Genomic DNA, 25,997 nt, shown 5'->3' on the forward strand with positions numbered 1-25,997 from the left:
AGTATCTGAGACGTGGATGATTAGGATGAGGCCATATGTGCAGCATGAATTTAAATTTCAGCTGAGTGTAGCAGCAGCAGCAGCAGCAGATTTTGCCCCGCACGATGGGCGTCTTTCCATCTTTGCACGGTTCTTAAGTTACACAAGTGCAGCAAAATCTGAAGCAAATATTTTGTGGGATTGGTAAAAAAAGAAAGAAAGAGCTACAAATCAAGGTGTGTAGAACACACTATAAGCGACATCTTGTGGAGCCCATGTAAATGTCTGGCTGATGCTTCAATCCAAACACTGGGACAGTATCAGCCTGGTTTCCTGCGTGGAACCTCTAGTAAGGTTTCGCCCTCGCAGACAGGACTGACCTTAACACATCACCAGGTGATGATGGGAGGACAGGCAGAAGCCTTGCTGCGCCAAAACACGGAAGCCCACACGGCCTCCCTGCTCGCGGATGAACAGATAGACTCGCGGTCCGACCCGGCCTTCTGACGTTGTTTTCCCCTCCCCCTTCTCTCCTCCCCTCCCTCTCTACCTGACAGTCTTGGCACTGTGAAAAGTTCAGAGCTGTCAGGGGGAATGTCAGACGACTGCGTAGAGCTATCTGCTGAACACACACATAACACAAACCCCCATACGACCCACCCCACCACCACCACACACACACACACACACACGCATGAGACTCATTTTCTCACTCCCTCTTATTTCCAAGAAGTAGACAGATGTATGAACTGTAGACTGGGTCACACCTCTCACTTTATTATTATAAGCCATTTTTTAAATAACCTGTAACAATCTTATTTCTAATAAATCTATATCATCACAGATAAAATGCATTTTAGGTTTTGTTTTATTTGCTCATTAAAAAGTTTATTTTGAATGCACCAGACAACCATACTGTGTATGATATTCGTACGTAACATGCTGTACATACAGTGGCTCTGTGGTATAGTAGTTAACACATTTGCCTTATACATGATTGATTCCTTGGTTCAATTCAGGAGGTAAATCCACAGGGAGTCATGAGTGTACTTGCTGGTCTCAATCCTGTGCCCTTGTGTTAAATAGAATAGAATACCTTTATTGTCATTATACAGGATGCACAATGAGAATGGAAGGGTATGTGTAAAAATCTGTGCTGTTTTTTCCCTTGGGGAGAGCGTTTCTATTTTGGTTTTTCTGTTTATTTGTTAGCAGAATAACTTAATCACTTCTGCTTTAGGGGAGCAGGTATAGCTCACTGGGATGAGAAGGTGACCCATGTGCTGCAAGGCTGTTGTATAGTCTTGGTTCAGTTCTGCCTGTTGTGTCTTTCTCTCACCTTGTTTGTCCACTCTCAATGTAAAAAACAAACTTACAGGCATGTTTTACATGGGTTCCAAAGTGAGTCACTTTTGAAATCAGTCCAGATCTGGATCCAGGTACTTTTTAGAAGGACTCTATAGTTTTGGAAAAAAAAAAAACAACTGGACAGTTTATGTCAAATCTGCACAAATACAAACTTATAAATAAGAATAATTGAGCAAAATTGCCTTTAAGGTGACTGGGGCTTGGGTCTACTAATCAGAAAATTGGTTGTTCAATCCCTGACGCCTCCAGTCTACATGTTAATGTATTGTTGAGCAAGATATTAAACCCCAAGTTACCTGCCTGATGCATCCATTGAAGTCAGAAGAGGTGCTTAGGTATAAGATAAAGCACTTGTATCAATGTGTCTGTGAGTGAATGGTGCTTGTAGTAAAAAGAGCTTTGAATGCTCCCTTAGAGAAAAGCAAATCTTAATGTTCCTAAGAAAATATCACAAACTATCCACAGCAGATATCTGAATCCAATTCTTGCATGTTATGGGGAGATTCTTTCAGCCTTGGAGTATGTCCGGAGTCCTCGGACTGCTCTTTTTTAATCTCTGTGAGTTAATCAACTTCATTCTTTTGTTCTGTGGCAAACCAAATACATTTTGAACCTCTTAAACAACCTATTCTTGTACCTCTGAGCTTTAGTCAGTGATAAGTAGTTTCCTTTAAGTTCTTGATGAGTCAAATGAGGGGAAAAAAAAGGACAAAAACATTTTTAAAGGCCCCAGCGAGAGTCGAACTCGCGACCCCTGGTTTACAAGACCAGTGCTCTAACCACTGAGCTATAGGGCCCTTGCTGAATGAACACCTACTAGATACACTACATAAAGACAATACACCTGGGGAACAACTATGGGTGTGAACTCTTAACTAGTTCAACCAGTTAGTGTGTCCCAGGCTTTGGTATCTCATACCAGCTGCCTGAATTCAGAAAACACTCACATTATATAACTGGAATTCTTGATTTCAGATATTATCCTCACATTTTTCTGTACTGTCCTTTAGGCAACTCAAAGGCGAGACGAGGGCGTTCATTTCGGGGCTCTCAGTCTCAGCTGCTCTTGGACATTCCTCTATGCACCCAGAGCCAGTGTAAGTACCTGCACACACAAACACACTTTTATTTATGAAGTACAAGTTTCTAAAAATGTTATTTAATGTTCTTCTTTTTCAGTGAGCGGTATAGACTGTGTGCCTTTGACCGACACCGTGAATCAAGCCAAGCTCTACTCTTACCACCTGAGACCGCACAGTGCAGGACAGGGGACACGGGGCCGTGGAAAGCACTGAACACATGCGCGAGCACACACACGCACACACACACACACCTCGTGTTCTTTGATGTTTTCTCAGCTGGCTGGCAGTCTTACCTCTATAGAATTACTCTACGCATTGTTCACTCAATGTGCCAAGCTTTCTAAAATTAAGCCATATGACATCAGAGCCATGACCTCACAGGGTGGGGTTAAGTCTACAGAAAATAGTGTGTGTAAAAGATAACCTTTCATCCATTGTGGAAGGAACACATACACACTCCATCTCCCTCCTTCTCCGTCGCTGTCGCACACACACTGAGATAACCTTTCCTCCCGTTGTGGAGAATGAGGCGGTCTATCAACAACCAGTCATAGAGATAGGCCACCTGCAGCCACCAACATACACACACACACTCTACACATATGTCTGGTCTTAAAGTACTTTCCCTCTCAAAAGAAACACTTATTTCTGAACTATGCTGTGTTTTTTTTTTTTTTACTTTATTTGCACAAAACATTCTTTCTTATGTACTTTTATAAATATATACCTTTTATAAATATATATAAAACACATTAAAACATTATATTTCATGTTATGTGTTATTAAAAAAAACTAAAACAAAAGAAAGAGTCCTTTGCTTTAACTTCATTTTGCCTTTATTCTGTTTTTCGACCCACTCCCACACCTTTTTTGTTTGTTTTTTCATACAAAGTCACTTAAGTAGTCACTGGACCAACGTTCAGCATCAACAACACTCAGAAAAGAAGGCCAAAAGAGAACCAATAGTTACGAGGGCTGGGGAATAAAGTAATAAAGAGGCAGCATCTAAAACAAGAACAAAAATGTGGAGTACTTAAAAAAAAAAAAAAAAAAAAAACACGTTCCCACTGTCCTCTGTCAGAGTTTGATCGCCTGTACTTGTCACTACTGAGCCTTGCATGTTGTCATTGTGAATGTAACATGTTCGGGAGGCTGAATTGAGTGGCACACCACATACTGTTGGGCCTGTCCGTTAGTACATGTCTCGAAGGCCCAGATTTCCACGGTGAGCGGACGAGCCATGAGCCACAGTGACACTGTAACAGTAGAGCAAGTCTGTCAGCCACTGCTCCCTGGTTGTACCCCGGGAGAACCTCTGAAACACACACAGGCACACATGCAGAATGTAATCAGGTGATCAGTCTCCATCCATATCATTCAAATGCCTTTAAATTAATGTGCGTGTCTGTGTTTACCGTGAGGTGCTGTATGATTTCTTGCAGCAGAGCAGCGTTGGCCAGCAGCTGGCTATGGAGCGGCGTGTGCTGCAGCAGCATCGAGAGGATCTGTCCGAGCTGCGGCAGCTCCTCCTCGTTCAAATCGCTTACGCGCAACAATTGCAGAACTACCCGCAGTAGGCGAGGAATGCTGCCCAGTGCTGTCACACAAGCACCCCAAATTGCTTCCCTGCAAATGTCAAGCAAGGGTGTTAAATTCATTTATTTATTTAGGTCAAATTTTCACACCAGCACAGATCACTAAAAGAGCTTTCAGTCATTCAAACGCACCTTTTATGGTTGGTTTCAGTAGCTGCTTCTTGCTGCACACTGACGAGCAACCCAAGAAGGCTGAGGCAGCACTGGGACAAAAAGCGCAGCACGGGCTCAAGTGGCAGGATGGACAGATCCAGTAATCTGGATACAGCTCTCAGCAGCCCGGCCGCCATACTGTCAGGAACCACCCCCAACTTGATCTGAGGCAGACACATGCAAAACAAAAAGACTTAAAGCATTTAAAAAAAAAAAAAAAAAAAAAAAAGTGTAAGAAATGCACATGAAACAGTTTTTGCATTAAAAAAAAAATCCTCAGTGTGATTTACTGCATACTTAATAACAAGTCTCTTACCAGGTACTTGCAAATGCCAGTTTGTAAGATGTCAAAGCACTGAGACTTTGAACCCAGAGTTTCCAGACAGTGACACACTTCCTATAAATCAAACAGGTATTTCAATTATTAGCATATCCATACATTTGCTTCACTGATTTAGTGCTTACAAAGAGTGCATGTGACAGAGAAATCTGATTTCAGCTATGCAACCACACAGGTTCTAAAACAGATGCTATGTATTTTCAGTTTGAGTATTAACAGATTTTCTTGTTTTTAAACATTTAAACTCCATAGTGGCCCAAAAATCTGTGCTGCTTTAAAAAAGAAAAGCTTACAGGAAGGCTGTACTATTGCTGATTTTCTTTGGACCAGCAAAGTTGGAACGTAGACATTTTCAATAACTAATGAAGTGACCCTAACCATGCTGCCTAGAAAACCAAACAATCTTTCTTAATAATCCTTAATGAAAAAAAATGGGATATTATGATAATTTTAACATGCATTTATCAGACCACGTTACTGCTGTAAATGAACATGACAAGTATTTTTCTGTCTGAATGTTTAAAAAGCCAACATGCCACTAACTTTTTAAAAGTGAAAAATAAGGCTCAGCTTTCCGTCATTAACTTGAAATCCAAATCAAATTTCTCATTAGCTTTTATCAAATTGAGATGTGTGTGTGCGAGCCAGTGTGTGTCTGAACGGTGCACCTGTTGGCATTCTCCCCGTCATTAAAAACAATCCTGTCTCATTAGTTGAACCAGAGCTGACACAGTCCGTCCCTTAATGCTGCCCCCCCCCCCCCCCCCCCCCCCCCAACTCCCTTCCTCACCACGTCCCCTCTGCTCCCCCTTCCCACCACTTCCCTGTGATTGACTCAGACAGGGAGATGAGAGAGGTAGGATCTGAGACCTTAATTGAGGAGCTGAATTAGTGATTATAAGCCCCCCACTTGCTCACACACTCTTGCCCCAGGGCATAGTTACGTTAACCGTAATTTCTGTGCAGAAATGTCACTCTCCCATCATGCCATGGGCTCTCATTAGCATTTGTGCATATCCACTATGCCCGATAACCACGCATCTCCAACCTGCGCAACGCGATAAACGGTCCCCTCTCAGCCGGAGTGCAACGATAAAGCTTCCACCCTCTGAGCTCTATATGAGAGACAGAGAGAGACCGGGGGGACCGACAGACCACAGCTGTGTCCAGAATATCAAAACAACGTCTTTTCTACCTCCTTCTTCACCAGCAAGTGAGGGTCTCCTCTAGATTTATTTCTAATGCTGCAGTTAAGTGTTTCTGTATGAGATTAAAAAGGTACAGTTAACACACCTCAACAACATCCCAGTGGTGTGTGAACTGCTCCAGCGGGGTGGGGTAGAGGCTGAGAGGAGAAAGAGAGGAGGGAGGCAGGGCGCCTTCGTCCTCGGCCTCCTGCAGTGAGGCGAGCTGTTCGGACGAGAAGCCTATGAGGGTGGAGAACAGGAAGCTGAAATAGTCCACGTCCTGCAATGCTGCTTCCTGGCTCCCAACTGTCCAGCTACTCAGAGGGGACCTGGAGAACATAATCAGTGATCATGTTACACAATTTAAAAAATAATAAAAAAATTTTTTAAAAAAGGAATTTTTTTTCTGATTCAAATCTCAAGCTTAGAATTTATGCAACTTTTTAAAAATGCATATTTCAGACACACCTTAGGATTATTCATGATTTGATTTCAGTGTGCTATTATTCCCAAGAATATTGAGAATAATAGCACACTGAAATATAGTTATGAAAACTTATTCCTTGCCCTGAGGGAAGTATAGATTTGTAACAGTAATGTGTGTGAATAACAGTGTGTTTTATAAAGCCCGTGAGACACATGCAGACCGTCTTCTCAATACTCCATGACGATGCTGCATTCCTGCCTCCCAAAGAGCTCTTTGTATAACACCCAATACACGCACATGCACACAAACACACACATATCCCATCCCATATGAACTCAGTACTCCCACCACTCAAGATTTGTACAACACTGCCCCACTGACATAAGAACAAGGTCAGATACAAGCACATGCCAGCACACAGATATCATCACAGAGAAAGGTGTGCTGGTGATGATAGATCAAAATAGAACAAAATAGAATAAAACCACCCTGCTTTTATTGTCACAAGGAAGTCGAATATAAAAAATACAGTGTATTCATCTCCGCTTCTATCAACAGCCAGGTAAGAAATCATAAAAAGTATCAGAGACTCATCTGTAAAAGAGCAACACTGCCACCTGATGGTGGTCAGGCAGAGTCCCTCCTGTCTGCCTGTGTGCCAGTAACCATCTGCCATCAAACACATTGGTGTTCCACTTTCTAAAGTGGGTCTGAAAGCTCACCTAAGATGTATGATACGAATCAGAGAGGCTGCGAGGCTGGCAGAGATTCGTCCAGCAGTGCAGCAGCTGCTCAGACTGGCCAGAAGAGGCTGGGACATCTTGGGGAGGAAGTAGAGCAGCTGCACCATTCGCTGCTGGGACTCCGCTGGTAAGAGCACCACGACCCCTTCCTGTGGATCTTCACAAACAGAGACGCACAAGTCACGTGTAATAATGGAGAGACAGCAATGTCTTGCACCCTGCGGGGATATAACGAGGAGCTCTATCTGCAAAATTAAGAGCGATACTTGGAAAACCAGACTATGTTGGGACCAGTAAAAAGAGACAGGCAGAAAGGCATAACTACTACAGTAAGGGCTCAGATAACGTGTCTGTGTGCGTGGTGTTCTGTCCGTCTCTGACGCACATGCTGATGTCAGAAACTCTCAGACAAAAGGAGTCTTGTGATGGTGAATTGCTGGCTCTCCGGCAGTTTCTATCAGAAATCCCCCCCTCCTCTCCCGGCCCCCTCTGTGACACACCAGCTATCTAATTATCTAACCATCCTCTGAGCTGTTCTTATGGACAGGCTTCCAGCGATGTCTTATTACAGCTATCCACTCCTGGCTGCAGTTTGGTTTTACAAAGTTTGCTGGGGTGGGTAACACAGTGTTATACTGCCTCCTATGGAAACTATGCTGGTCTGAGGTTCACAGCTTTGTGGTAATCTGACCAACTTTGCTAGACTTTATACTCTTCTGAACGCTTTACGCATGCTGACTGTCTAAGTTAATAGACTTATCACATAGAAAACATCAAATGTTTTATATCGAAAACATGTCTCAAAAAAGTTGGGAGTGGGGCAGCAAAAGGCTGGAAAAGTTCAGAATGATGTTCATCAATGTAAAATCGTTTAGAAATTATGTACTGTAGATGATATCTCATCATCTACAGTTCAAAAGAAAATTCAAAAAAATCTCGGGAGATCTCTACACACAAGAGACAAAGATGAAAATTAATTCTGGATGCCCTCGGGTGTCATTTTGTCATGGAAATCACTGAAAGGGCTCAGAAACACTTCTGTTTACATAGTTAACCATGCCACAAATCCACAAATGCAGCTTAAAGCTCTATCAAGAAGAAGCCATATGTGAACATAATCCAGAAACATTACTGTCTTCTCTGGACCAAAGCTAATTTAAAATGAACTGAGGCAAAGTGGAAAACTCTCCTGTGGTCTGACAAATCAAATTTTAAAACTCTGTTGGGAAAACACAGACACCACATCCTCTGGACTAAAGAGGAGAGGGACCATGTGGCTTTTTATCAGCACTTGCAACTCTGATGGTATGGGAGTGCAATAGCCTCTGGAATTGGCAGTTTGCACATCTGGAAAGGCATCATCAATGCTGATGGTTTTGGAGCAACCATCCAGATAACATGTTTTACAGAGAAGGCCTTGCATATTACAGTGAGTAAACCACATACTGCATCTACCACAACAGCATGGCTTTGTAGTAGAAGAGTGAGTGCTGAACTGGCCTTCCTGCAGTCCACAACTTTCACCAACTGAAAACATTTGCATCAATGAAAAATATGACAAAGAAGACCCAGAACTTTTGAGCAGCTGGAACCCTCTATCAGACCAGAATGGGACAACATTCCTCTCCAAAAGCCCAACAACTGGTCTCCTCAGCTCCCAGGAATTTAAGGACTGCTGTTAAAAGAAGAGGTGATGCTACATAGTGGTAAACACATTCCAGTCCCAACTTTTTTGAGATGTTCATGCTTATAAAACAATAAAATTGTTGTAAAATTGTTTGCACCCAATAGGGGGGGAAAAAAAAAAATTCAAGGAATAAGAGTCTAAATTTATATTTGTTACTGATGCTAATCAGGGAATCACAAAGATGCTCTTAAAAACAAAACAAACTTTAGACCTTCCTACTATCCAGGTCCAAGGGATGGTTCAGGAATTATGACGCTTTTTCAGTTGCAGAGAGCTGATTGGTCAGTAGATGTTGCTTTTATACCAGCTAATCTCTAATTAGGAACATACCCTGCTCCAGAGCAAGTCTGTCAAAATGCTATAGGTGAAACAAAACTAACCCAAAAGAACAAGCAGGATAAGTTATCAAGTCTATGTTCAGGATCAATACAGAAGGAACCTGAAGAAGCCCAAATCCTGCTTCGTAGCACAGACCTCTGGTAGTAGAGTCAAACTGAGGCAGACTATATGCTTCAGAAGCTTTCCAGAGACCAGATCATGACTAAGGGGTCTCAGTCTCCAAGTATGATTGCTGCATTTACACCCCTACCCCAAACAAAAACCAAAAGGGGGGGAAATGGACAAGAATTCAATCACACTAAAAAGTGTGAGATGCCATATTAAGATATTCACCAGCTGACTGAAAACATCTTAGGGCCTATTGCTGCCAGAGGGGAACTACTATTTTTTCTCATGTTTCAGTGCTCAGCATGCAGAGCAATAAAAGATTTTTGTCCCGTGAGACTTGATGACAGTGATAAAAATCATATAATCAGACTTGTAATATTTTGTGATGTCAAAAAAAATATTTCACATGAGGTCCCAAACACTATGGTCACTGCATTTTCATCTTTCCCTATAAATGAGTGTGCTCACCATACAGTGTGCAGGCATGTGTCTGCAGACTGTAGAGCAGGTCTTTGTTGCCTCGAGAAGCAGCCGCCTGGATGGAAAGGATGAGCTGTGCAGACAGTGTAGGGTTACGGTGACCCAGCTGGGACAACTGCACAGGAAGAGATGCCAACCAACGAGACAACACCTTGCTCCTTCAGAGAGATACAAAGGGGCATGTGAACCCAAGACCACCACATGAAGGCCTGATGATATTACACAACGGTTACAGTTATTACATCTAAGCAAAACTAAATGTGACCATTAAAGTGAGACAGATTTATTTTACACTACGTTTTATTTACAATCAAAAATTTCAGGGAAGCCAGATATGATGATGTGACTTGACTATGATTTGACTTTGTTCTTTGTAATTCAGCACAGTTATGAAAGAATTAGGTGGAGAAAAACATCATTTCATGCGGACTGTGCAGCACATGATCGTCATAAATCTTCTCCTACAATCTTTTAAATGGAAGAAGCCAAATGGATGGTCTGAATCTCAGAAACAGCCCACCAAAGTATCTTCTAATAAGTGGAGGTGAGGAATGTGGAGTATTGATCCATAGTGCTTTGCTTTGCATACAAACACAAAAATCACAGCATGTTTTGGGAGTTTCAAGAGACATATATGGATTTTTTTTTGCTGTGGTAATGGTTACATGATTAGTACGTAAGGTAGGGTTAAAATCTTTAATTGGGGGGTGGGTGGATGTTTTATCTGTTCACTTCAAAGAGCATTTTGGGCAAACTTTCAAGATGGCTGCTCAAAACAAGTTCTAACATATGAAAGGTCTCCTTTTCACCTACATTTTGATAACAGGTTTCCTCTTGTGTCAAAATAATCTTGCAATATAATGACATTTTAACACTTGTGAATATAGCTTGTTGCTGTAAAATGCAATAACAGCACTGCTGTTCACATGTTCTTTATAACATTTCTAATCTACTGGCTCACACTCCTGATCTTGAGACCCTCTGCGATCCAGACCCTTCAGCATTGGAGGCTCTGCTTGATTTTTCATGGAATAACCCCGTATACAAGAACTTTAAATCAGCAGCTCTCAAAATGTGAAGTGGGACCTCTGCTTGTGCGTAGAGCCATGCAGAGAAAATGAATGACATGGAGAAATCTATGGAGTAAAACTAAACTGAATGAATATTATTCATGCAGTCTTTTATAGCTCCAAAATTCAATGTGGAACCTTTTTTATTGTTAATATTTCCTAAAGATTTAAGAACCAGTGCTGCAAATGTTCAGTTTAAGATCCTACATCTTAAGAACAGGTTACCTGGATAGGTGTGCATGTTCTTGCTCCTGCAGGTAGAGCCTGCTGTAGAATGATAGCAGCAGAGAGCGTGTCTGTAGAGGGAGGTTTCTCTGCTTGTAGTAGATGTACACTGCTGCCAACAGGTCCTCTGTCACTGCTGCACAAATACAAACACAATTAAGACAGAGTTAAAATAGCTCAACATTTAAACACCTATTTTAGTTTATGAACACTTTAGGAACACTTTGAAAACACATCAAATCTCAATGGGGGAAAAACAGTCATGTTTGATATCTATACTGATATGGACTGAGTAATGTGTTGGGAAAGAAAAAGATGCCAAATTGTTTGATGGAAATTAAAATTATCAACCTGCAGAGGGCTGAATTCAAAGACACCCCAAAAGTCAAAATGAGAATATGATGTGGCAGGCTCGTCCATTCTGCCAAAATTTTGTTGGCAAAATATTACTCGCCCACATGCTCGTATGCATCCTGATAGGACATGCTCCTAATGAGATGATGGATGGTTTCTTAGGGGATCTCCTCCCAGATCTGGACCAGGGCATCACTGAGCTCCTGGACAGTCTGAGGTGCAACCTGGCGACATCGGATGATGCGAAACATAATGTCCCAGAGGTGTTCTATTGGATTCTGTCAGGTGAGTGTGGGGGACAGTCAATGGTATCAATTCTTTCATCCTCCAGGAACTGCCTGAATACTCTCACCACATGAGGCCGGGTATTGTTGTGCACCAGGAGGAACCCAGGACCCACTGCACCAGTACAGAATCTGACAGTGGGCCCAAGGATTTCATCCCGATACCTAATGACAGTCAGGGTGCCGTTGCCTAGCCTGTAGAAGTCTGTGCCTCCCCAGACCATCGCTGACCCAACACCAAACCAGTCATGCCGAACGATGTTACAGGCAGCACAATGTTCTCCACGGCTTCTCCAGCCCTTTCATGTCTGTCATGTGTGCTCAAGGTGAAACTGCTCTCATCTGTAAAAAATACAGGGTGCCAGTGGTGGACCTGCCAATTATGGTATTCTTTGGCAAATGCCAATCAGGTTCCACGGTGCTGGGCAGTGAACACAGGGCCCACTAGAGGATGTTGGGCCCTCAAGCCACCCTCATGAAGTCAGTTTCTGATTGGTCAGAGACATTCACACCAGTGGTCTCCTGGAGGTCATGCTGTAGGGCTCTGGTAGTGCTCAGCCTGTTCCTCCTTCTGGCAATGGCACGTATTGGACTACCTGTGCAACCTCTGTAGGTTCCAGGTATCACCTCATGCTATGAGTAATGACACTGACCCTATCCAAATGCAAAACTAGTGAAAACAGTCAGACAAGATGGGGAGGGAAAAAATGTCAGTGGCCTCCACCTGTAAAACCATTTCTGTTTGGGGGGTTGATTCATTGATTCATTGTTACCTGTTGTTAATTTAATTAACACCAAAGCAGCTGAAATTAATTAATAACAGACACAGACAAAGTATACAACGAGCATGCTTACTTTTGCTTCTCTGTGTGAGCACCATCTTCCACACGGTACCCAGCAGCATTTGCAGCTGCCTGTAGCTCAGCTTCACTCCACTCCCCAGAGTGTCTCGGACAAACGTCCTCAGTGATGTCAGCCAGTCTCCGTCTGTCTCTCGGCCAACACCCTGCTTCTGGCTAAGGGACACCATCACCTGGCAAAGTGTGATGTTGAGGGCAAGAGGATCCACAGTCAGACCAGGAAGGGTTGCCATCTGTTTACTCCTGAAGAGAGAAGAGCGAGATGAAGGCAATCTTAGCTAGTTTGAATTTCATACACGGTAAGTATGATCCTGGCATTTTATAAACCTTGCGTTGCAAACTGCAAAAAAGGGACACTTACAAACAAGCCGACAGTGGATCATATAGAAAACAAAGTAATGTAGTAGGATAACAGAGTGCAATAAACTGTCAGTTTATTATTTTAACCTGAGGTCTGAATATAGTGATAGAATAACAGGAAAAAGTCTGCCAGAGTTTACGCAAGTATGAGTTTGCCCAGTTCCAGTTCCAGTTATCACAATCCAGATAAATGGTAAATGAACTGGTACTCATCCAGCGTTCTTCTACTCAAAGCACTTTTATTTCTTCTTACTACAAGTCTAACTTACCCAGTCACAAACATCTATGCCTATGCACTTTCTAACATTCACACACTCACACTCCGATGGATTGATCGAGGCCTTCCTAAGGATACTTTGGATCGATCCACTGACCTTTCGACTGGTAGACGATCCACTCTACCACCTGAGTCACAGACTCCCTGGGAACTCTAGCGTCCTCCCACAGTCCAAAGAAATGCATGTTAAGTTAATAGGTTATTCTAAATTGGCTACGGGTGTGAATACCAACAGCTGTCTAGCTCTCTGTGTTAGCCCTGGAAAAGGCTGCCGACCTGTTCAGGATGTACCCCACCTCTCACCCAATGACAACTAGGACTCACCCCACAATCCTGAACTGGGCATAAAGAAAATAAATCAATACATATTTGATAAAAAAAAGAAAGAAAGAAAAATGCCAACACTGAAATTTCTTACCTTTTGAGATCAACTTTCTTTTTATGTTTGGGTGTGTCCCGAGTGCCATAGGGAAAGTTTCTAATGAAGTGCTGCTTAAAATCTCCCAGGTATTCTTTACGGAACCATGCATCCTAAAGAAAGAACAAATGTCTGTCAGGTTTATGAAACTTTTAGATTGTAAACAAAACAAAAAACACAAACAAAAAACATGTGCATGTCACATCTCACCAATGCATCCTGGTTCTCCCGCTGTGGGGCAAGTTTTCTCAGCAGCTGCAGAATAGACAAGACCTGGAACATTACTGACGTGGCATCTGGAGTAAGCAGGTGGGCTCCCTCTGTGTTATTCCAAGGGCCATCATTGGTGCTGGCCTCTACCCACACTTCCAGCAGCAGAGGCACGAGTGTAGCTGCAAACCTCTGAACAGTCTCAGCTGTGTCTAGACCCTCGCTTACCGCAGCTCCTGAATCTTGCTCAGGTCTGCGCAGCATAAGTATAAAAAAGAAAAAGAAATTCAAACGCACTTAAACTGAACTATTTCTGGATGGCCACTGAAGTCTGCATTATCATACCTGAGTTTAAACGTAGAGCGTTGAGTTGGTTTGGCCCCAGAATGTTCATAAAGTTTAACTCCGATCTTGCCATACATTAGCTCTTCCCAGCTGAGATGAAGAGGTGTAAGCCGGCCCTCTCCACTGGAACCAAAAACTCCTTCATTTGGGACAGACATATCGCTTTCCTCCATTGGTCTTTCCTCAACAACTGCCTGGAGAAAGCGCCCAAGTCTGAAGCACAAGTGGAGTAAACAAGAAGATTGGCATCCAGAATTATCTTAGATTTAAATTTCTTTGTAAAAGCAGCCTCCATACCTCAAAAGCACAGAGAGCCGCCACTGCTGACTCGTCATAGCCCTGTCAGGGTTGATCGACAGTGCCCAGGTCCGTGTCTTGGAGTCTTGAGCTTTTTTGGCTCCTCCGCTGTTCTGTCTGTGAGAGATCATCTCTAGGAAGTTAGTGAGGAGTACTGCAGGCCGCGCTGCTAAAAGAGCAGGGTAGTGCTCCAGGAACACGTCGAGGACATTCATAGAATCCTCCTGGATTCCTGCCTCGATGTGGGTCATGGCACAAGACAAGTGAGCACTGAGGAGGGGGAAAAATGGAGCCACGCGTTCTGCAGGCACACACTGTGCAATGAACCTGCAAGCAGGTTGAGACAATCTGTTATTTAAGATATAAACAAGCAAATTTAAAAAAGGTTATTGCTGTATTTTTGTGTTGTTTCTCTAACCTGAGCACACGTGTAGCTGCCACACGGACATTGTGATCCTTGTCTGTTAAAACAGCTGCCACTTCAGAAAGCAAGCGTGAGAGATGCTGCTCCAACAAAGACGGACTGATGGACAGCAACTCTTTCAAACCCAACAAGGCACTGTGTTTCACATTGGCATTGTAATGGTGCAGCTGAGACAGGAGGTCCTGGGAAAGGAGGAAAAAGAGATGAGATAAAATTTGTTGTTTTTCTTCCTCTCTCAGCTGCTCTTGTTAAGGGTCGCCACAGCGGATCATCTGCCTCCATCTCACTCGATCTCTAGCATCCTCCGTCACACCAACCCTCTGTATGTCCTCCTTCACTACATTCATGAATCTTCTCTGAGGTCTTCCTCTTTTCCTCCTGCCTGGCAGCTCCACTTTCAACATCCTTTATCTAGTATACTCATTATCCTTCCTCTGCATATGTCCAAACCATCACAACTTTGTCTCCAAACTGCTGAACATGAGCTGTCCCTCTGATGTACTCATTTCTAATCTTGACTATTCTAGTCACTCCCAGTGAAAATCTTAACATCTTCAACTCTGCCACCTCCAGCTCTTCTTCCTGTATTTTTGTCAGGTTTTACTACAATCTTGCAAACCTTCCCTTTCACTCTTGCTGTTATCCTTCTATCAAAAATCACCCCTGATGCCCGCACTCTCTTCTGCACTGCCTGTTGGTTTCGGATGGCTGACTCTAGGTATTTAAACTCATCCATCTTTACTTTTCCACCTGTCTCCCTCTCATTCACACACATGTATTCTGTCTTGCTTCTACAGACTCTCATTTTTCTTCTCTCCAGAGCATACCTCCACCTCCCCAGGCTCTCTTCCACCTACTCCCGTCTCTCACTAAGGAAGGAGATAAACTTGTTCCGGTAAATTAAATGAACCTGTAGCAAGCTTTTCAATTTGCTGACATCTTAAATGCACACGTGGAGATCTTACATTAATACCCAGCTGTCTGTGTGTTGTGGGGCCACTCGTTTCTCGCTTCAGCTGCTCAGGTAGAAAGATCCCCTTGGACCGAAAGTTGGTGTTGGTGGCGTTATCAGCTCTGGGCTTCTTCTTTCCCACTTTTAGCTTCACCTTCTGGAAGTCATCCTGCCTCTTCTTCTTTTTGGCCTTCATCTCTGCAGTCTATACTGCTGTCAGTGTAACAACACGTGAAGATAGCGGGGGCTGAATGAATGCACTGATTTTAATAACACGTAAAGCTGTGGGAAATTGAATACGTTTCGGCTACAGCACAGAATTTGTGGCAGGATCGTTAACATTACTATTCGCACTCTTAGCAGTGTACTGTATTAAGTTAGCAAAGCAGCTAGCTTTCTCTGCTAACTCGTTTTACTACAGCAGCATTTAGCGGGAGTTGTTGATTTTACTTACCACGATAAAAGTGCCTGGGATCTAAAGTCAGAGGTTTACACAACATTAAACATTCGCTAGAGTATCCACACGGCTAATGACTACACACATTCATATACAAAGACATAAATTTATTCGGTCTCGTGTGGACGCATTGGGTCCTTTGATTGTGTGTGTACATGTTCACAAAGACTGCTCGTTAGATGCGTGGACTTCAGCTTCAGCTGCTGCGTGGCTTATAATAAATTAAGTCTCTAGGACTCGGTCAAAGCACAAATTTATAGCTGTGCAGCAATATCCAGTTCGGCAACTTGAAATTTAAAAAAAGAAGCCTTCGTGTCGTAGGAAGTTCAATATTTCTTTTCAATTTTGCTCCTGGAAGGTCTTGCGGTAAACACCGGTGTACAAAATAAACGCACTAAAAATAGATACCCTCACAGATGCCTTGGAAAAATTGACTTATTAGTTGATAATAAAAGCGAAACCACAAATAAATGCGAATAATTGTTATTTATTTTCCTCGAAGAGAATCGATTAAGTCTATCAAGCGCGGGCATAGAGTAACATTATAGCGTTTTTCTTTTTAAACTGGCGAACGCAGTAAACTACTATCTTCTACCGAAGCTCAGCTAGCATTAAATTCTCCGTTCATCTTGCGCTCCGGGGAACTCGCGTGTTGTGTTCAAATATCTCGGGTAAGGTTCATAATATAGGACAGTTGATTATGTCCTGTAGATATCTATGATATGTGGCGTTTGGAAATCACTGACATGTTTCACTGTCACATTTTTGGTTGTCAGATAATGTAAAGTACGGATCGGCTTATGGGCCTCCCCCAGCTAACAGAGCTACCCTTTCTTGTTTCACGAAATGAGATGTCTTTACAGCATTTTGTTGTTTTTTTTTAAAATGCGTGCATCGATGGTTTTATGGACGATACTGTAGAAACCTGTCTTTTTGATAATATTTGCCCAAAAAGACATTTTTGAGGCTGTGCACGTCATTGTTGTGGCTGCGTGCAAAAGATAATGGGAGACGAAGGCAAGATATCTTGAGTCCCAGAATTACTGTAAATGCAAGCATAAGATAAATAAGATAAAGACTTAATCTCCATTACAAGATGATCTGAGTTCATTTTTAAATATTGCTTATTCCCCATTATTTATTTATTTTTCTGCCTGCGCTGCACTTTTCCGCAGTACTGTTGCTGTTGCTCTGTGTTGTTGATAAAGTTAATAAAATAGTAGGCAAACAATCTAAGATCGTTTAAAAATCACTAACAGTAGTAAAATTACTATCCTTTGTTTTGTTGTTTGGGGTGGGTAAAGCACGTTTCCCGAAACAAAGTTACAAACCCATGAGCTGGTTGGATTAAGAAGTCCTAACATGAAGAAAATTGTACAAATCGCTTACATTATCTCTACCTTCAAGGATTTTTTTTTTCTTCCAGATATTAAATGAGGTTTTCATGCTGTAGAGCTGGTTTCAGAACAGCGTTGTGTTGGGTGTTTCATGAATTTATCCATTTTGACCCATTTTTAGGTTGAATCATTATGTCTGAAGTTTGTTTGTTCGACTTACGTTCAATGTTTAAATTTATCTCAGTTTTTATAATAAACACAATCAACAAATTTGCACTGAAAGATTATTTTAGTTCTCACATATTTTAGAAGTATTGCATTCTGTCTCACGGCACATATATAGGTTGACCTGAGTACGAGTAATCAACATATTAAGATTTGAGTAGTTATCCAACTCAAGTACTGTGTGTGTTACCTGCACTGAGTTATCAAGGTTTTTTGTTTGTTTGTTTGTTTGCTTTTTCTACATTTTTGGCTTTGCCCATAGTGGAAGACAAAATACCAGACCTTCTGAACACCTGCAAGAGAGCAGGTCAAAGAGTGGAAAGGTACAAAAAAGGGTGGGCTTAGCAGAGCCACAGAAAGCCCAGTGTTCATGTCCATCTTTGACTGTGCTTGAGTTTGTCTATAGCTAAAACTCCACCCTCATCCCCTGGGGGCACTTTTTTTTGTCTATTTTTCATATTTATTTATGTATGTATTTATTTATTTTTGAGTTAAAAAATTTGTTTTTCAGCAATTTGAACCTGGATCTCCAGTGGGTTTTGAGTGGTTTTGATACTATATTAGCAGTAGCTTGACAGATTAACAAGTCAAATTTGGTCTTCAGCTCCAGTTTTTGACAACAGTTGTGAACAATTGGCTGGATTTTTGCTGTGACTGTAATAATAGGGGACATTCGATGGGGATGCTGGCAAAGCTGGGCCTACAATGACATGAAAACAACAAAGGTTATGTTGTTTACTACGTCTATGTCGTGCCTAAGCTGTTGTGGAGCTGAGGTCAAAACTTGAAAAATTTCATAAAATTGTCTTAACATTGATTAAAAAATAAACCTGACATTTTAGTGATTCACCCCACTGATTGGCAGGCAGTTACACTGGGGGGTAATCCACCTGGGCTAATGGGACTGAAAACACAGTAATTAGTGCAGGCCTGTCTTTAACAGGGGTCACGTTGTTTGTCTCGCAGTGAAGAAGCTGAGGAAATGGAAACTCAGGAGCCAGGAAACCAGCCTCCACCTAAAAATGGGCCCCCAAATCCAAAGAGGAATCCAAAGGTAGGTATTGAGCTGTGGCTCTACTTTAATGCCACAGGTGGCCAAATGTACAGTACCAAAACCTCAGAATTAATGAAATGATACTCCTTACCTTTATATGTACAGCTGCTAACAAAGGAAGTGTGGGATTTCCTCTTTTTTTTTTTTTTTTTTTTCCCTTTAATTTTGTTGTGATGCCTGATGGAGCGCTGGGTGGCAGCAGTACTTGGCACGTGGACTGGGTGCCTGCTTTCATGTGCAGTCTAGTTATTGAGGACTTCAGAGGTCTGGGCCTCAAATCTTAGTCCTGTCAACCCTGTTGTGGTTTAAAGGAATTGTTTTTTAACACCGGTTTTCTTAGCTTTGAGGTTCTGAAACTTGCTTCTTTTTTTTTTTTTTTTTTTAAAGTGAGATAAACCGGTACCATGTGGCAGGCCTCACAGTTTTTACTACTGAGTGCTACAGTGTCACACTAAATATATTATGTGGGAGTCATGGATCATTTTGCTGATTCGAATCCCTTTGTTCAGTTAAAATCACAGATTTTTTTTCCGCCTAAGTTGTTACATTACTGCTCAGTTAAAACGGCAGTGAGTGGACACATCGCCGTTTGAATTCCTGTGACATTCAGCTGCTTTAGACTGCCTTTAATCTGTATGTTCTATATGAGCACAGCACATGAGGTTAAAAACTCTGCAGTTTATTATTTGCAACACAGACATCAGATTATAAATGTAATTTTTTTTGCAAGTCAAGTCAAGTCAAGTCAAGTTTATTTATAAAGCACATTTAAAACAACGACGTTGACCAAAGTGCTGTACAAGATCTGTAACCCCAAGGACTATACTAAATAAAAATAAAAATATATAAATAAATAAATAAAATAATAAAATAAAAATAAATAAATAAAAACATTAAGAACAATAAATAACATAAGAAAATTAAAAATTAAAACGTTTAAAACAAGTACCATAAAAATACCATAAAACAATCATCTAAAAGGAGGTAGCACTGCAGCCAAATGCCAAGGAAAAGAAATGTGTTTTTAATAGAGATTTAAATGTGTGTATCGTCTGAGCTGTGCGGATATGGAGAGGTAGATCGTTCCATAGCTTTGGTGCTGCTGCTGCAAAAGCTCGATCACCTCTCTGTTTTAGTCTAGTTTTAGGCCTCTGTAAGAGCAGCTGGTTCGATGACCTCAGAGCTCTTACAGGGGTGTGACAGTGAAGCAGCTCAGACAGATACAAAGGTGCCAGTCCGTTTAAGGCTTTAAAAGTAAGCAATAAAATCTTAAAATCGATTCTAAAACGGACAGGGAGCCAGTGAAGGGATGACAGGACTGGGGTAATGTGTTCATGCTTTTTTAAACCGGTTAAAAGACGAGCTGCCGCATTCTGGACTACCTGCAGGCGGCGCACAGATGATTGATCTATGCCAAAGTACAGAGAATTACAGTAGTCCAGGCGGGAAGTAATAAAAGCATGAATAACTTTTTCCAGGTCCTGCTGTGGGAGATAAGGTTTTACCTTGGCAATGACTCTGAGTTGGTAAAAACTGATTTTGGTAACAGCACTTACTTGCTTCTCCATTTTAAAACTACTATCTAAAATGACACCCAGATTTTTCACAGCATCACGACAGTGAGGAGCCAAATGACTCGGAGTGCCAGAGGAGTAGCTTGAGGGGTCAAATTTACCAAAGCATATGACCTCAGTTTTGCTTTCATTAAGATTTAGGAAATTGTTTCTCATCCAGGACTTGATGTCACTTAGACAGTTCAGCAGGGGTTCCCATGGATCTCTGCTGTTCAGTTTGATGGGCATATACACCTGGATGTCGTCAGCAAAACAGTGGAAACAAATATTATGTTTCCTAAAAATCGACCCTAGAGGCAACATATACAATGAGAAAAGAATTGGGCCCAGAATGGACCCCTGAGGCACTCCACAAGAAAGCTTTGCTGTGGTAGAAAAACAGTTTCCTAGATGGACAGAGAAACTTCTATCAGTAAGATAAGATCTGAACCAAGTCAGAACCGTGCCTTTAATGCCAATTTCATGTTCTAGGCGGGATAGAAGGATCTCGTGGTCCACAGTGTCAAAGGCAGCTGACAGATCTAGAAGTACTAAAACTGCAGGACTACCAGAGTCCACAGTTAAAAGCAGATCGTTAAAAACTCTTAAAAGAGCCGTCTCTGTGCTGTGACGCAATCTAAAACCTGACTGAAACTTTTCCCACATTCCATGTTCACTTAAAAATGCTTGAAGTTGCTTAAAAACAACTTTTTCAAGAACCTTGGATAAAAATGGTAATTTAGAAATTGGTCTGTAATTTGAAAGAACATCAGGGTCAAGGTTCTTCTTCTTGATTAGAGGCTGTACAACTGCATGTTTAAAGGCAGCTGGAACACAACCAGATGCAAGCGCACTGTTAATCAGAGCGAGGATAGTTGGTCCCACTGAATCAAAAGCCTCTTTAAAAAGGCGAGACGGAACACAGTCTGTGGGAGAGTTTACAGGTCTCATATTTTGAATCTCCTCCTTTAGTGTGGAGAGTGTGACTGGCTCAAACTGCTCAAAGACAGCTCTGCTGGGAGGAGGTGCAGATGAGTCTGTTTCAGGCTGAGGTGATGAAGGCCTGAGGGCAGAAATTTTTTCCACAAAAAATTTCTTAAAGTTTTCGCACAGTGCAGGACAGACCTTGGCTTGGTTTACATTACAGCGAGGATCAGCGAGTGAATTAAAAACACTAAAAAGAAAATGAGGCCTGTGACTTCAGAGTACCTTCAGTAAAGTCAGTTCATGTGCACAACTCCTATCTCCATACTGTCTGGTGTTCAGCAGTCACATGCATTGTTACTTAAAATTTAAATTGGCTGCAAAACAGAAAATTGCTGTACTGATTACAACACAAATAATATTTCCAGAAATCCCACTATTAAACTTTTTAAATTCTACTCAGATATTTAGCCTTTATAATCAAGACTCCAGATTTTTTATTTATTTATTTTTTTTTGCTTGTTTCTGGCTGTCTCCTGTGCTTATATTGAAAAAAATTGTATGTTTGGAAACAAGTTTTCTTTATTGGTAGGTTGCCTCAGATGAAGTAGCATCCACCTCAGCAGCTCCCTCTAACAGGAACCACGTCCATATTTTGCACACCTTATATATCCAACTGACATCACTCTTGTCACTGATGGGGGTGTATGTTGAGTTGATTTGTGTTTGCTGTTGTGTCTGTCAAGCTCAGATTCGGGGCTTCCAAACACATCACACTGGCCACAGTGCACAGTGGTAAAAGAGCATGCTCTCTTCTACCAGTTTCATTCTCAAATCACTGAGGTCTTGATCTCAGCCTTCCTTGATGTGGCCACTGCGGCAAGTGTAACAACGCAGTTTCTTCCCTGTAGTAACAATTTGTTGCTGTTCTACATTCTCACTTGGTGAGGATGTAGACATCGTTTATACACATTCCTGTGACTGTCACTGCTTGATGCAGGGGTCACGGAGAATGAGAACGTGATGGTTGTGCTGCGGGCCTGGACGCGGAGTTCAGTCCTCTGCTTAGTGTCATCCTGTCACTAATTTCCTGTGTGTCTCTCTCCTTCTCGTGGGTTTATTCCCTCTGCTGACAGAGAAGGCAGCTGCAGCATTCTGCTGATATAGGTAAGTCCTTTTTACACACAGTGCCACTTCCAGTGTTGAGAGTTGAAGCCTGAGACCTTGGTTTCCCTGCTTCATGTCATGGGTGGTGGCATGCCCACCACCTGGCGAGGGGCTCACGCCCTCAGTGAATTGAGGGCGCGAGTCTTTCGAGGTGCAGTCTACTGTTTTGGTCTTTGGAGATCACTGCAAAAGTATTCACACAAAACATTTTCCAATATCTTGCCACAGGTTTCCTATTTAGAAGTCCAGTTTTCAGCATGATTTTTGGAAGTTTTCTGAATAATCTGTGAATAACAGTCCAACCTGGTCTCTTTAGGATGTTGCTGCATTGAAGAGCAGCACCATTGGTCTTAAAACTGCACGACACATGGCTTATGCTACCATGCATCTGCACTGGTTATTCATGAAGTTTTAATGCACTTGTTTCTTTTAACACTGCTGAATGCATTATCAGTTTTTTAACCAGTTGCCTGTGTTACACTGGCTTGAATGATAATTTGTTGCATTCCACTTTTTTTTTTTTCCCCTTAAGAGTAAACTCTGCCTGAATAGCAAAATATTTTTAAATTTTGTGTTAATCGTTCATCGTGCGTTTGCGAGGGGACTCCTTTATTGGTGCAACACAGAAGTGACCGCTCTGTGGCTGTGCACGGTGAGAACCGGCGCATCACATGATGTGGTGTCCTGCAGCTCAGTTTGGGCCTAAAAGGGGGTTAACTGAGAGCTCCTGTTTTTTTTTTTTTTTTTGTTTGTTTGTTTGTTTGTTTGTTTCCCAAGCTCCCATGAGAAGTTTGGGTTGATCTGTCCGTCTAAACTTTGGAATAAAATCCACAGGCTGTTAAACAGAGCAGGTTATGTAACAGAACACTGCACTTTTTAAACCTTTAATGTTTTCTTTCTGTGGTTGTTATTGACCATAATTATTTCAAGTTTCTTTTTAAACTAGTTTGCAGGACATAACCTTTGTTTATTAGTCATAAATTCATCCTCTAATTGATGCTGACCACTACTGTGTTCTCCCAGTGTTCTCCAAAGGGTCTAATATCCATACCGTGCCCTCGCTCAGCAAAATCTTGAAGGGGGTCACAGAATGTGTCATTGGTAAGCAGCAGAGAAGCTTTTTTCCCCCCCTCACATCTTTCTACTTTATCTCCTGTCCTTCTTGTATAAAGAAGTGAATAATCACTGATCATTGCATCTGCAGGCCTTCAGTATGTGTGGGAGTACCGGAGCCCCAGTAAATCCGTCGCACCGCACTATCAGTGCAAACTGTGCGCCATGGCCAGCTTACAGCATGATATTATTGACCATGTGAAAGGCTGGAAACACTGCTACAGATACATGGTGAGTGTTGTCTGCATTGAAGGTATAATGTTGCAGAATTAATATTTTATTCAGATTTTTTTTTTTTTTAAACACAGAAAAAGACCCACCCTGACAAGATCACCAATGAGGAGGAAGATGCTGTCAAAGACCCTGCTATCAGAAAATCTATTAAGGAAGCCGCTGCCGAAGTGGAAAAGACTGAGGGGAGGGGACAAATCAAGGTGAGTGCTACACCTGTGATATGAGTCCAAAAAAAAAAAAGAAAAACCAAAAGGTTACCTTTACCTTTGTCTTTCCTGTAATGTGGATCTGTTGAATGGATGTATTTGCGTTGCGATTTTGACAGAATTTTATCTTGCTAGCAACAAAATTAGCAAACCCTAAAAGTCTCCCATGTTTACATTTGGTGGGTGAGCTCACTGGGTTGAGCAGGTGACCCAAATGCTGCATGTATTCCCCCGTCTTCTGTCCACTGTCCTAACAATAAAGGCTAAAAAGCCCAAAAATATTTACTTTAAAAAACATACAGCATTTGATGATTATCTGTTCCCATTGTTACTTTTAGGTGATCCTCAGGGAGCCCTTTGACGTTCCTGCTTTCAAAGGACTCCGTAAGTTGCTCTCTTCTGCTCATATTCCCTGTTTTTAATTTCTCAAAACCTAAGATAAATTTTATGTTTTCCCAAATTTTAGCATTGAGTAGGACTAAAGGATTTTCCTTACTTCCCAATAGAGTTGCTCATATCACACATGTCCTTTTATCCTGTCACAGGATCTGCTGTTCCTAAAGTTGCACCTTCACCAGCTCCAGGGATGGGACAAATGGGGCCACCATTTGGTTAGTTCTTTGTGTATTGATGTTAGCACTCTCAAAGTGTACATGAGTGTCTCTCTTGTATTAAAATAACAATATGCAAACTGAAATGTAATAAATCTGTATCTCACAGGTCCCAGGTTCTCTGAACCAAGGTTCCCAGGAGAGTTTCCTCCTGACTATCCAGTGGACGAATTCAGAGAGCCCAACTTTGGAGGCTACTCCTCCAGGCAAGATTTTCCTGACTCTGGTATGGATCAGGGACCTTTCATGGATGGCATGGGTCATGGTCCAGGTGGAAGAGATGGCTATAGAAGGAGTGGACTGCTGGATGAAGGTCCAAACAAAACGTTCCTGGACGAATTCAAGGGCAGTCGGATGGGGAGCAGCTTAATGAACAGGCCAGGTTTAATGGGGGCAGCTCCAGAATCTAGCAGCCTTCCCCATACTTTGCTCTCATACCTGGTAGGTCTGTTGCAGTGGGTTAAAAGTCAGCATATTTTGTTTTGTGAAGTATTCGTATTTCTATTCTGACAGTAACTTGACAAAATGTGTTTTTTTTGTTTTGTTTTTTTTAGGATACTTTCCGGATAGAGAATGAGAGTGATGCCCAGCTGGTGCTGAAGGTGACACAGAAACTAACAGATGTGCTGATGGAGTACCGACTCAGGAGCGTATCATCAGTAAGGCGCTGTTGACAACTTTAAAAAAACAAAACAAAAACACTGTCTTTACCTAAAATAATCGTAAAACCAAACGACCTTTAAACATGATCTGTCCAGCTAAGTTAACTGTTACTCTTGTATTTGTTCTGAGCCCATCATTTCTCACGTCTCTCATTTTTGAACATCTGAGGAAAGTGTGAGCAAAACCAGATTTACGTCTTCAGATGTTTCAGTTGTCCCTTGGTCAGATTAAAACATGTATTTTGTGGCGTCTGTTTCCTCCTCAGGGGCCAAACAGCATGAGCTCCACAGACTTCTCCTCTTCGCCCCCTAGAATGCAAAGCGGTGGCAACCGATACTCGGGTATATCTGCACCATGTCTTCCCCCAGAATTTTTATTATAATGACTTATCCATGAGTCAGATGCCATGATGGACTCCAGAGTGAGGCATCTTTCTTTGCAGTCCCCTTTATAATGGCTTCCCCCTTTTTTTCTTTTTCTTTTTTTTGCAGGTCCATCCAGGTACCCTGACGGCCCATCCAGATATTACAAATAAGAGATGCAACAAGTCTGTCTTCTTGTCTTTCTGTGCCTCATGCACATAAGTTGTTGCTGTCCAGATGTTGATTTCATGTTTTTTTTTTTTTTTTTTTTTTTTATATATACACACACATATATTTACATGCAGTGGGTTTTCCTTCTGTTGCTGCCAGGTAGTCTCCTTATTTTAATATGTCTTCAGAATATGGGAAGATTTATTACTTGGAGGGTTTTACATGTGACTTTTGTTGTATCCTGCACCCGTAACTGATGATTTTAGTTTATTTTTTAGGTTCACAGAGCTATTAAAGGCTTTTAATGATGTGTTCTGTCATTGAATTCAGTTTCCCATCAGAGTGTTTCCTTGTCC

The 25,997-nt window shown here is 41.9% G+C and overlaps 3 protein-coding genes and 1 non-coding gene across 8 annotated transcripts in view; 2 read left to right on the forward strand and 2 right to left on the reverse strand.

Moving 5' to 3' along the window:
- invs (inversin) overlaps positions 1-3,119 on the forward strand; it is a 28,188-nt gene extending 25,069 nt beyond the window's left edge. For all 4 annotated transcript variants that reach the window (XM_030750924.1, XM_030750922.1, XM_030750926.1 and 1 more), the window contains exons 18-19: positions 2,358-2,444; positions 2,527-3,119. In XM_030750924.1, the coding sequence (XP_030606784.1) occupies positions 2,358-2,444; positions 2,527-2,642 (203 nt within the window). In that variant the 3' untranslated portion in view covers positions 2,643-3,119. The remainder of the gene's footprint in view (positions 1-2,357; positions 2,445-2,526) is intronic.
- Positions 2,072-2,144, reverse strand: trnat-ugu (transfer RNA threonine (anticodon UGU)). The gene has a single exon. It is a non-coding gene; the product is annotated as a tRNA-Thr (tRNA).
- Positions 3,120-3,490: 371 nt separating the features above from the next.
- On the reverse strand, positions 3,491-16,373 carry tex10 (testis expressed 10). Of its 2 annotated transcripts, none has more exons than XM_030750960.1 (16): positions 16,019-16,373; positions 15,578-15,774; positions 14,607-14,794; positions 14,189-14,515; positions 13,892-14,104; positions 13,547-13,799; positions 13,337-13,449; positions 12,277-12,524; positions 10,784-10,919; positions 9,477-9,646; positions 6,854-7,031; positions 5,811-6,033; positions 4,494-4,574; positions 4,157-4,341; positions 3,845-4,055; positions 3,491-3,744 (listed from the first exon to the last, which is right to left on the reverse strand). In XM_030750960.1, the coding sequence occupies exons 2-16, from the start codon at positions 15,758-15,760 to the stop codon at positions 3,622-3,624; spliced, it is 2,832 nt and encodes a 943-aa protein (XP_030606820.1). In that variant the 5' UTR covers positions 15,761-15,774; positions 16,019-16,373; the 3' UTR covers positions 3,491-3,621. The 2 variants fall into 2 exon arrangements, with proteins under 2 accessions (XP_030606820.1, XP_030606819.1); XM_030750959.1 differs by having other exon boundaries at positions 15,578-15,777; positions 16,019-16,372.
- A 248-nt stretch (positions 16,374-16,621) lies between these two features.
- LOC115794267 (uncharacterized) lies at positions 16,622-25,951 on the forward strand. The gene is made up of 13 exons (XM_030749668.1): positions 16,622-16,692; positions 17,846-17,906; positions 18,550-18,637; positions 22,251-22,281; positions 23,305-23,382; positions 23,486-23,625; positions 23,703-23,828; positions 24,173-24,218; positions 24,380-24,445; positions 24,555-24,886; positions 25,000-25,104; positions 25,374-25,449; positions 25,600-25,951. Exons 3-13 carry the CDS (start codon positions 18,566-18,568, stop codon positions 25,641-25,643), a joined length of 1,116 nt encoding a protein of 371 aa, XP_030605528.1. The 5' UTR covers positions 16,622-16,692; positions 17,846-17,906; positions 18,550-18,565; the 3' UTR covers positions 25,644-25,951.
- The last annotated feature ends 46 nt before the right edge of the window (positions 25,952-25,997 follow it).

This window comes from Archocentrus centrarchus, chromosome 16, assembly GCF_007364275.1.
Source record: "Archocentrus centrarchus isolate MPI-CPG fArcCen1 chromosome 16, fArcCen1, whole genome shotgun sequence".
Classification (NCBI taxonomy): Eukaryota; Metazoa; Chordata; class Actinopteri; order Cichliformes; family Cichlidae; genus Archocentrus; species Archocentrus centrarchus.